The following is a 12,641-nucleotide window of genomic DNA, read 5'->3' as shown; positions in this document are numbered from 1 at the left end:
ATGTGGTCCAGTGGTTGAGCGATGGGATGCGGAGGGTCCGGGTTCGTATTCCGGTGGGGACATATCACAAAAATCTGTTTATAAGGCCTTTGGTTGGGACGTTACAGGCTGATCACCTGATTGTCCGAAAGTAAAATGATCCGTGCTTCGGAAGGTACGTTAAGTCGTTGCTCCCGTCTACTAGGTACTTATGTAAGCACGTAGCCGTTACATGAATATTGTACACAGAACAGGATAGGTTTAATTAGTTCTTTACTGATGATTTAACATTGAGATTTAAAACCACGAATAACTTAGTACTTAGTACCTCGGTACCAACATGTAACAAGAAAAATAAGATCACTCCTCTCGGACAATTTTTTTCGTTGAACATGCCGACATTGCCTACGCGGCGGAGTTGCCGAACTATCGATAGGTAGATTATCAATTATTGAACTTGAAAATTGTCTAAACTATCGAAAGTAGTGATAGTACATTTAGATCGATACTAGCGATAGTACCGATAGGTCTTGCTTTGTAATAATAATGGGTATTGATCTAAAAGATCTATCGATAGGTACCTACTATTGGTTTTTTTTAACTAGGTATCGATAGAATATCGATAGGCAACACTCTGGCGGAGTGTCCGCCCAATTCTAGACGCGATCTCGCTCGATTTTTGTGTAGCGAGGTTTTGCGTAGGTACTTACATACTAAGTTGGTGGATGGTTGACATAGTAGGTAACTAATTACCTAATCTGTGGTGGTTGTGTTAGTTGGTTGTTAGTTATTCTAATGACAACAAAGAATACAATTATTTACTGTTTCAACTGTTTTAGGTAGATAATGGCCCCGATTCCTATGAGTAAATGAATGAATAACCCGGTCGAATCAAAAAGGTATCTCGCTGGTATGCAAACCGTTTGACGTGTGCTGTCAACTTAATTCTGTCGGTTGTTTTAGATTTCTGCTTAAAATTGACGTGTATTCCATAAATTTTATGCCTGTTGATTATCCGTCCATTTAAGAATAAGAATAAAATAAATTTATAAATTTACGATAGACAGAGAAAGAAATAGGATCGGTTCGTAGTGCCTACTTTGTAGGCCGCGCCGCCGCCGCGCCGCCGCCGGCGTGCGGCGCGGGGCGTGCGGAGCGGGGCGCGCGGCGCGCGGTGCGTGTGGCCGTTGACCCGTTCGAGCAGCTGTTGTCTCCATTACATCGAAAATTTTCGATAATTTGTCATTATTGTTTTTTTTATTGAAATTTGGGTTCTATGCAGCTAAAAACACAGTATGGAATTGAAAATAATTAAAAACAAAACTCAAAATTTCATGAATTTTGCGACGAAAAATTCCACTAGATATTAACTCAGAATCATGGTCTGAATCATCCCTCTCAGTATTCGTTACGATGTCACTAACACCCGGTATTACCGATATTTAAATCTTATCGTGTCGATGGCAAACTAAATAGTATCGGCCCAAAACTTGGCAATAAGTATGGCGCTATCTGCAGCGCTCATCAGATCCTCCTGCGTGCAGGTGTTCGGGCACGCAGGACACTATAAGATGTTCCATCGTTTGGGGAACAGTGCCGCACTTGCACTTTAAGTCCGAGCCATCCGAGAAACCCCACCTGAACAAATTGTCCTTACTTCGGCCCACCTGAGTCGGAAGTCTATTTAGAGACATATACAACATACATACATACATAAACAGCCTATATACGTCCCACTGCTGGGCACAGGCCTCCCCTCAATCAACAGGAGGGGGTATTATATTGGAGCAGCGTGGTGGAGTATGCTCCATACCCCCTCCTGTTGGTTGATTAGAGACATATAAATAATAATAATAAATGCGGTAATTTAATTATCACTATTTATTATGTACATCACAGACACATATAAGCACGCACAAACGCACAAACACGTGCACAGACACACAAACTAATCTTCACTCTTAGACATACTATCATCATCATCAGCCCATTAACGTCCCCACTGCAGGGGCACGGGCTGTCCCTATGGATGGATACGAGTAGGGAGAACGGGCCTTAAACCATCACGCGGGCCCAGTGCGCATTGATGGTTATTAACGACTGCTAATGCAGCCGGGACCAACGGCTTAACGTGCCTTCCGAAGCACGGAGGAGTTCGAGATGAAAACTTTTTTTTTGTGGTCACCCATCCTATGACCGGCCTTTGCGAAAGTTGCTTAACTTCAACAATCGCAGACCGAGCGCGTTTACCGCTACGCCACCGAGCTCTTCAGACATACTATACATGCATTAAAATCTCATATTTCATAGATAGAACGGCGGTCCAGTGGTTGAGCGTTGTGCTAACGATCCAGAAGTCCCGCGTTCGAATCCCGGTGGGGACAAATCACAAAAATCACTTTCTGATCCTTACTTTGGTAAGGATATTACAGGCTGATCACCTGATTGTCCAAAAGTAAGGTGATCCGTTGTTCCCGGTTATTACTTACTGATGTAAGTACGTAGTCGTTACATGAGTCATGTCAGGGGCCTATGCCGGCGTATCTTGCCCGGATGTCCGGATTAATTCCAGTGAGAGGTGGCATTAGTGACCTGACCATCTTGTCGTAACAGGTTTATAGTAGATTATTAATGTGGACGTTAGATTGTTATAGACATATTGGTGCTGATTCTATCTAATTTTATTTAAAGTTATACAATTTATACATGTCATTTTCTTATCCGCCGAAAAAGAAAGGAGCGGATAATCGACAGGCATAAAATTTATGGAACACACGTCATTTTAGGCAGGCATTTTAAAAACCCTCCCGAATTTATATATTTGGGCAATAACCCGACATAATTACGACAGCATACGTCAAACGGGTTGCATACTAGCGAGATACCTAATTTAATCGCCCGGGTTATTCATTCATTTTACAATTTACAGTTGTCAACCATCCGTCCCTTTCCTTGTCGACGGATAAGAAAATGACAGGTATACATAACATACATACATAAACAGCATATATACGTCCCACTGCTGGGCACAGGCCTTCCCTCAATCAACCGGAGGGGGTTGACAGGTATAACTTAAAATAAAATTAAGTGGTGGTGTCATTGCCGATATAATAAGAAATAGATACAACACACCTACCTACCGTGTACCTAGTTAAGTCTTTTTCCTAATTGACATTCAGAATTTACGTTTAGACAGTTTTAAGACAGTAATTGAACAGAAACTTGTAAAAAAGTTATTATAAGTTTATTAAGTATCTAGAAGATTCAAAAGCATGGGATTAACTGTCTGGGAACTGATATTTGGCAGCCAAATTACTAAACTGTATATCAATATTTTATATTTATTTTTAAAAGAACGTCTAGGGCCGAGGTTTTTCTTACAGCTTCTTTTCCCCGGCTATACAGGTTGTGAGAAGCTGCAGTTTTAGGCGGGTGACACGTTCGTTATGTAAAAAAATGACGATTCAAAGTATATTGTTGTTATGTTACCTACTTAATAAAGATATTTTAGAATTTGTCTCTTTTGTAACTATTTTCTTTTATTTTGATGCAATAAAGTATATTTAAATTGTGAATTTGAGTTCTTAACGGTGTGGGCAAAGGCAGTCAGTTTAGGAGTCCTCTTGCAACTTCACTTTGTCTTGTAGGTTTATTTTTTGTTTTATAGAATTGAATCTCACAAATACAATATTAAGTCGAAAAATGTCTGTCTCGGACGGGACTTGTACCCGCAGGTCTTGTCAAACCGGGGGCGTGTTAACCATTACACCACCAGGTCCTCATCCTGTTCATGCGATTTTTTCAATCTATGTTGTCATTATGTAATCTATGTGCCGAGGATTTTCTTGCAGCTTCTTTTCCCCGGCTATACAGGTTGTGAGAAGCTGCATTAGTTTTAGGCAGATGAGACGTTCGTTATGTAAAAATTGACGATTCAAAGCGTATCTATGTTACCTGCTGAATAAAGATATTTTTGAATTTCAATTTGAATTAAGGGTTCAAGTACCATCTGAGTCAGACGTTTTCAAATTAATTTTCACTTTGTATTGAAGTCCTAAGAGCCCTATTAGGACTTCATTTTAGGATTAACCAGGTGGTTTCCGTTAAAGTCCGAAACGAATGGAAAAAACGGACTTTTCCCATCATTACTACTTTTTAATAAATCGTAAGATTTACTATACTTCGGACTTTTACAGTAAGTAATATATTACGATAAAATTTTGACAATTTATCGCCCAGCCTACCCCTTAGTAATTTATGTTAAACGGTTAGTTACGCACGTTTGGAACCTGCATAACCATAGTTATATCTGTCGACATGTAATAGGCATCTTCACGTGTACCCAAATTAGCAATGCCACAAGCAGATCTCCGGATTATCGTCAGTCAATTAACCGGTTTATCCGGATCCGGTCGCCATTCCTACCCGGATGAAACTTAGTGGGCGATAGGGCTCACTACCTATAACGGTCTAACAGAAAGCTCGGTGAAGCGTGTGTACTTAGTTCATCTTGCGATGGATGTATCCCTGATTAGCCCAATTGGGAGTATAGACGTGAACATTTCAGAATAATAATTACAGTGATACCATGACAAGCTGGGGCAACGGCTCATTGTGCCCTCCGAAGCAAGGAAGCAGCTTATTTTTTCAGACAATCAGATGATTCAAGCCTGTAAAGTCCTTACCAAACAAAGGACAGTCTCACAAAGTGATTTTGACAATGTCCCAAGCGGGAATCGAACCCGTACCTCAAGTTCGTGAGCCTAACGCTCTAACCACTCTAAGAACACACAGGGGGATGATTCAGACCATGATTCTGAGTTGATATCAAGTGGAATTTTCAGTCGGAAAACTCATATATTTTTTGTTTTTTTTTTTCTAATTATTTTCAGTTCCATACTTTTGCGTCGGAAAATTCCACTTGATATTAACTCAGAATCATAGTCTCAATCATCCCTCAAAGTTTTCGTAACGATATCACTAACACCCTGTATAAATTTAAGGTTTTAAAAGGTCCATAAAACTTAGGTCTAGACAGAAAAAATATAGCTGAACGGATATAAATGTCTTTTTATACGACATTCTATCGGTTTGTGAACAATTCGATTTCACTTTCTTCCTTCGTAAGTTTTTATGAGGACAAATTAAAGCGGGCCGTAGATGAACGATTGAACGATTTTCAGTTCTTTTTTTAATTTTCTTGTTTGTCTCTCGTGCGGGATGTTAGGTCAATGACCGACGTCATCAACGAATCAAAGTTACTATTAAGCCGCCAAAGATTTCTGACATGGCTCATATAAGGATTATAACTAGGCAAATTCAAATTCAAAAATATTTTTATTCAGTAGGTAACATAGTTACACTTTGAATCGTCAATTTTTACATAACGAACGTCTCATCCGCCTAAAACTACTCCAGCTTCACACAACCTCTATAACCGGGGAAGAGAAGCTGCAAGAAAAACCTCGGCACAGGGCCCTAGACGTTCTTTAAAAAAAAAATCATAAAATATTGTTATAGAATTGAGTAACTTAGCTGCCTAATAACAGTTCTCAGACAGTTAATCTCATGCATTCATATCATCTAAATAATCACTAACTTTATAATAATTTTTTGTAAAGTTTCTGTTTGATTACTGTCTTTTTTTGTCTTTTATTTACTTAAAATAGTTGAAAGGCAAATTCTGAATGTCAATGGGAATCTTATTGTAAAAACGTATACATTGTAGCAGGGACCGACTGCTTAACGTGCCCTCCCAAGCAGAGATCTTACTTTCGAACAATCGGGTGATCAGCCTGCAATATCGTAGACAAGCTTAGGATCAGAGTGCTTTTTGTGCTGTGTTCCTACCGGGAATCGAATCCGGGGCCTCCAGATCGAGAAATTCTCGCTCCTACTACTAGACCACAGATGCCGTTTTTATTATTCCTAATATCCTTGTTATTGCTAATGGGGGGCAGTGTCATTAAAATAATCACAAGACAATATTATGCAACTAATTTAACAAGGACGTCCTAACATTACCTCCATCATCCATCATCTCCCTAGCGTTGTCCCGTTTCCACAAGGTTCGCTTTCCTAACCTAAAGATTTTACAGGTCCGGTCTTTTACAGAAGCGACTGCCTGTTTGACCTTCTAACTCGCGAAGGGAAAATCAGCCCAATACAGGTTAGGTCACGTATATACGTTCGATATGCATCTTTCGGAATAGTTCTCACGATGCTTTTCCTTCATCGCTGAATACATGATTTATCGTCAAAGAAAAATGAATGGCGGTTTAGGCCTATAATGTACTCGATATTACCAATCAACACTGCAGGTATATCAGAACACGCGTAATACGTCTGCTCACTACGACGGTTGACAGTCGACTGCCCCCACCACAAAACTCCAGTACACTACATCCCTTCCTTATTTTATACAATTAAACTAAGACTCAAATTTACTTTATCATTTTAATTACTAATCAAAACCCTCAACCTTAGATGTCATAATAGAACATAAGTAAATATATTATATATACTTTATATATTTAATTATTTGTTAACTTACTCATCTTCGTTATTCGGAGCAGCCAAGTTTTCGCTATTTTTATCTACGACAGCCCATCCACCATTTTCCACTCTCTTTAAGTGAATTACATTTCTGCGGTATTCTTTCCCCGTCGAATCATTCCTTACTGTAACATCTCCACCATTTACATCCGTTACCGTATGTTCTTCCGGGTTAAAATTAGATGTTAATTTATTATCTTTGATTATGTTCTTTACATAAACCTTTTCTCCAATCTCTAGGCTATTATCAATTGCTCTCCTTTTCCTATCAGCATACTCCTTTCCTATCTCCTTCTTCTCTTTATCTCTGTCTCTTACACCAGAATCGGATGTTTTGAATTCCATATCCAAGGCCGCTGGAATTTTGTCTCGGAATTGCCTTCGGAAAAAAAGTTCGGCGGGGGTTTTACCAGTCGTTGTGTGGGGTGTGCTGTTGTACATAATTAGGTATTCTAAAAGATCATCTTTCCAATTCTTCTTTTCTAATTGGCTTATCCTTAGTCGTTTGAGCACGTCTCTATTTTGACGCTCGACTTCGCCATTCATTTGTGGCCAATAGGGAATTGTGTTGTAAATTATAATGCCGCACTCTAAGCAAAAGTTCTTGAAAATTTCACTGGTAAACTGATTGCCGTTATCACATGTGAGTGTTGCAGGGTATCCTACTCGGGAAAATATTTCTTTGAGAACCTTGATTGTTTCTATGGCCGTGATGTTCCTCATAATTTTGATTTCCTTGTAACGACTATAGTAGTCGACGAGGATAAGCAGGTAATCATTTGATGGTAGAGGTCCTAAAAAATCTACAGCAACATCGATCCAAGGCTCAGCGGGAAGGTTGCGTCTCTTGATAGGATGTGGTGGATTAGGTGCTGAGACGAGTGTACAGCCTTTACAAGCCTTAACTCTGTTCTCAGCATCTCTATCGATCTTTGGCCACCACACTTTAGTTCTGAGACGAGCTTTCATGGCAACAATGCCAGGGTGACCTTGGTGAGCTGCCTCGAGTACCCTGCCGCGAAGTTCCTTGGGAATAATGAGTTTATTTCCCCTTAGGGGAATACTATCTTGGAAACAGATCTCTGACTGGAAGGGTTTGTAAGCAGTGGATAGCTGATCCCATTTGTTTTCAAAAATTCCTTTTCTTAAAGCTATAATTTCTTCATCTGTTGTACAGGCTCTATCAATTTCTTGTAATGGGACCGCAACTGGCCTGCTGTATTCAACAACGGCATTGATGTAGTTTTCATTATCAAACGGTTCTGGGCGTACTGATTGGCAAAGTCGAGAGATGGGATCAGCGATATTTTCTTTACCGGGCCGGTATATTACTTTATATTTGTAAGCCTGTAATCTTAGAACCTAGCGCTCAATACGTGCACACGGCTTTGATCTTGGTCCAAAAATGGTTTCTAAAGGCTTATGATCACTAATAAGCTCAAATTCTTTGCCAAAAAGATAAATTTTGAAATGTTCTACTGCCCAGACAAGTGCTAATGCCTCTTTCTCCGTCTGGCAGTACCTTTTCTCACAATCAGTGAGGCTCTTGTTACCGAACGCTATCACGCGCGGGCCATTATGATCAATTTGTATAAGGACTGCCCCTAGACCGACTGGCGACGCGTCAGCTATTATTTGCGTTCTGTCTTCAGGGTTGTAATAACCCAATGTTCTTATATTTGAAAGCTGATGCTTAAGACGTTCAAATGCCTTCTCCTGGGTGTTGCTCCAATATTTTTGGATATTCGTCGTTTTACTCAATTTTAATCGTACTAACTGTCGAAGTGGTTCTGTCAGTGATGCCACGTTAGGTATCCATTTTCCGACATAATTAATCAAGCCGAGAAAACTCTGTATTTCCTCCACGTTGTTGGGCCTCTTTGTGGACTGGATTGCCTGAATGTATTTATCCAGTGGTCTTATTCCTTTTTCAGTTAGTTGGTGTCCTAGAAATTCGATCGTCTTTGTTTTGTACGTACATTTCTCTTCATTAAGAAGAACATCGTTATCTTTCAGTACCTGTAGTACTTTGTTAAGTCGCTGATCATGTTCCTGTTCGTCACAGCCGTAGATTATGATGTCATCGATAAAATTAGCTGTACCCTCACAACCCAACAACATCTTTTCTAGCACTTTCTGAAACATTTCAGGCGCACACGACACTCCAAACATTAGCCTTTTGTACCGGAATAGACCTTTGTTAGTGCTGAAGGTTGTGATGTATCTGCTGTCTTCATGGATCTCTAATTGGTGGAAAGCGTTTTTGATATCGAGACGAGAAAAATACTTTGCTCGTCTAAAGTTAGGCAGTAATTCATCCATAGTTGGGAGCGGGTGATTTTCTCGAATTATAGCCTCGTTTGCCCTTCTCATATCGATACAAATCCTGATATCACCACTTTCTTTTAAGATTGGCACCATTGGAGATACCCACGGTGAAGGTCCATTAACTGCTTCAATTATGTCAGCCTCTTTGAGTTCAGCTAACTTTAAGTTTACTTTTTCTTCCAGGGGTATCGGAATCCTTCTGTACGGTTGTATAACAGGTTTGATTTTATCATTGATGGGTATCTGAATTTTAATATCCTTGAACTTGGGAAACGTACTGATATTGTTGACAGCGATGCCAATTCGGAGGACGTTAAGCTGGATGGCGCTTGTTTTTCCTAACAAGTTACGAGTTCCGTTCCGGATAACATAGAAGGTGGCTTTTTTCTCAATACTATCACCAATTGCTATATTGGCATCAAACGCACCCAGCACTTTGAGGGGTTTTTGACTCCCATATGGAAGCAGTCTTTTCAGGATTTTTAATTTGATTATAAGCTTTTACTTTCAGGTCTTTTAAATGCTTCCATGTTTTATCTGTGATAATGTTACATTTGCTCCCCGAGTCAATTAACATATCAACAGCAACGCCACCGATTTCACATTTGACAACCGCGTCATCATCGAGATGGAACACATAATCTACTTCGTCCGTTTCTTTCTTTTTGTTGTCCAATTTACGTCTTTTTGTTTTGTCCGTTTTGTCGTCTTTTTTTGGGTCTGTCTTCCGTTTTTGGTGTTTTGTTCTACAGTAGTCTTTAAAATGGCCAATGATCCCACATTTCAAACAGTTTTTGTCTTTAGCCGGGCAACCTGAGTCAAATGACAGATGTCTACTACTACCACATCTGTAGCAAGTCTTCAATGAGGTTTGTTTCGGACTTCGAAACTTGGTATCAACTTTGTTAATATCAGAATTAACTGTCTCACCTATTTTACTTGAACCAGGTTTAACAAACATGTCCAGCTGTCTGTTAACCGTTTCGAGAGTGGTGGCAATGTTAATCACTTGTTGAAGTGTGACATTGTCACCTGCTGACAATATTTTCTTGCGTAATTCTGCACTGTGTCCTTTTTCGATGATTTGATCAATTAAATTTTCATCTTTTGCAGTAAATTGACATTTGTCGGCTTGTTGTCGCAGTCTTATCAAAAAGTTTTCAAACCGTTCACCTTCAGCCTGTTTCGTTAATCTGAAAATGTACCTCTCGTAATATCTGCTTTGCTTGGGCGAAAAGTATTCGTCCAATTTCTTTATAGCAACGTCATAAACGTCGATGCCTTCGGCCTCTTCAACGTGGGCTCCTGGTATATTGTAATAGATATCTTGCAGGGAAAGACCACCTATATGTAAAAGGGTGGCTCGTTTCCTTTCGCCAGTTTGGATGTTAGCAGCGAGGAAGTATATTTCCAGAGCTCTTTTCCATTTCTCCCATCTGGCTCCTACCGAAACCGGATCACCTTCGCAATCAAAATGGTCCAGACCAGGGAGTGCCGATGTTATCTGAGTCATTTGGTGCGATCTGCAAAAGGGTGTGACTTTAAACAATTAAGTCTACCCTAATATGGAGCTTCTAGACTTTTCTAACCCTCGCTCAAACTTCCACTTCCTTTCAAACATCTTTAAAATATATCTGTCAAGTCTTTCACATTGAGTGGTCTATCATATTGACCTAACAATCGGATGAATATAATTAATTTAACGTAACCAAAGAATCATAGGTCACAGTCTTTCATATTGACTTCTCACATCACAAAACAGTCTATCATATTGACTTTAAACACATCACTGAACAGTCTATCAAATTGACTGTCAACAAATCACAAAACAGTCTATCAAATTGACTATCAACAATCACAAAACAGTCTATCATATTGACTTTAAACACATCACTGAACAGTCTATCAAATTGACTGTCAACAAATCACAAAACAGTCTATCAAATTGACTATCAACAATCACAAAACAGTCTGTCATATTGACTGTCAACAATCACAAAACAGTCTGTCATATTGACTGTCAACAAGCCACAAAACAGTCTATCAAATTGACTGTCAACCAATCTTAAACAGTCTGTCATATTGACTGTCAACAAGTCACAAAACAGTCTATCAAATTGACTGTCAACCAATCTTAAACAGTATTTTAAATAGGCTTTCACATAACACGAAGTCTTTCTTATTGATTAACTAATTATTACCATATCAGTCTTTAGATATAGTTTTCCTAACAATATTTACCTATTCTCATTCGTGACCTACGAGTATTGGCCTTTCGGAGTACATACATGAGTTTCTAAACTATAACCACATATAATAACATAGTAAGGCAAATCTAATTATTTTGTTAAATTGAGTAAAATCCTTTCATATTTCTATGTATGTTATTATATATAAATATTTTCTAATTGTTCATATTACTTGCCCATAAATCATGATTATAGCTAACATTTTGTTACCACATTCTTTCTGTGCAGTTATAGGTTAATCTATAAATGCGTTGCACCTTGTAAGTTGTAAACAACTCATGCGCTAGGTAGGTACGCCGTACGCCCGGCCGGCACAGGCTTGCGTTTGGGATAATAAACACAATACCTATACATACACACTCTTCAATATGAATCTAAGTTCGTATTTATTATTATTATTATTTTATTTTTTTTAATATTACTTTTATCTCCCTTTTTTCCTAGGGACGCGTTGTAGTTATACAAGTTAGTACTTACATTTTCCTCGTTCGCCACTTATAATGTACTCGATATTACCAATCAACACTGCAGGTATATCAGAACACGCGTAATACGTCTGCTCACTACGACGGTTGACAGTCGACTGCCCCCACCACAAAACTCCAGTACACTACAAGGCCCGTGAAGTATTTGAACCTGCGACCTCATAGTGAGACTGGTAGACTCAAAGTTTTTTCCAACTGGTCCGTCGCGGCTCTTAATTGATCAAAAATGTCTGGTCTCAATAACGAGCACCATCATCATCAATTTATGAGCCACGCTCTTGTCGGTGTAGCATTTTCCAAATACTCTCCATGCTACTTTTTTAGGGAAAAATAGGGCAGTGGTTTCCCTCTTGCCTTCCGCCCCGCAGTACTCTGTCTGACGCGAGTGGGATGGCGCCCAGAGTAGTCTATTACAAAGCCATACTAGGACTCCTGTCCTCTGCCTCTGAATAGTACTGACAGTTACTGCTGCCCTCTGTCAGGTTCCAGGTTACTGTCCCTGTGACATGCCCCTTCCGTCCTGCATTGCCGTACCGATGGCTCCCATCTCCGCCTCTGCAGCCGTTGAGGTCTTCACCCGTATCCCTGGGCAAGGGTTCTACGTTATACCCCGTAGGTCTGGGGTCCCTATTCGAACTCAGCCACCATCTCACTCCGGCCTACTGAAGTAAGAGGCGCCCACCCCCGCGGCAAGGACGCGCCGAACAGGAATTGCCCCAGTGGAGGGCAGAGAAGATGACTCTGTTCCCCCTGGGGCCGGGTTAATGGTCTTGTATGAACCAAGACCAAGGGCCAACGAGCAGCAACTACTCGGTAAAAAAATAATCGCAAGCCGACATACAAATCGCTAGTCGTACCTTGTATAGCAAGCTTTATTTTTATTCCAGCAATCGTTAGCGCGCGCCCGTTTTTATCCCGCCGAGGTCACTTTATCGGCCGTTTCTCCAGTTTTATTCGCCTCTCACTTTGTATTTGTACGCTTTGTAAGTACTTTATTACTGTATTAAATAAGTACACAATAAACTTCTTCGTTGGACTAATATCA

At 39.9% G+C, this 12,641-nt stretch overlaps 1 protein-coding gene across 1 annotated transcript; it reads right to left on the bottom strand.

The window, feature by feature from the left end:
- Nucleotides 1-6,416: 6,416 nt before the first annotated feature.
- Nucleotides 6,417-11,682, bottom strand: LOC126370600 (uncharacterized). The gene is made up of 2 exons (XM_050015559.1): nucleotides 11,589-11,682; nucleotides 6,417-10,385 (listed from the first exon to the last, which is right to left on the bottom strand). Exon 2 carries the CDS (start codon nucleotides 10,373-10,375, stop codon nucleotides 9,281-9,283), a length of 1,095 nt encoding a protein of 364 aa, XP_049871516.1. The 5' UTR covers nucleotides 10,376-10,385; nucleotides 11,589-11,682; the 3' UTR covers nucleotides 6,417-9,280.
- Nucleotides 11,683-12,641: the final 959 nt, after the last annotated feature.

The sequence above is a fragment of the Pectinophora gossypiella genome, chromosome 1 (genome assembly GCF_024362695.1).
Source record: "Pectinophora gossypiella chromosome 1, ilPecGoss1.1, whole genome shotgun sequence".
Classification (NCBI taxonomy): domain Eukaryota; kingdom Metazoa; phylum Arthropoda; class Insecta; order Lepidoptera; family Gelechiidae; genus Pectinophora; species Pectinophora gossypiella.
This window is presented reverse-complemented; position numbering and strand designations above follow the sequence as displayed.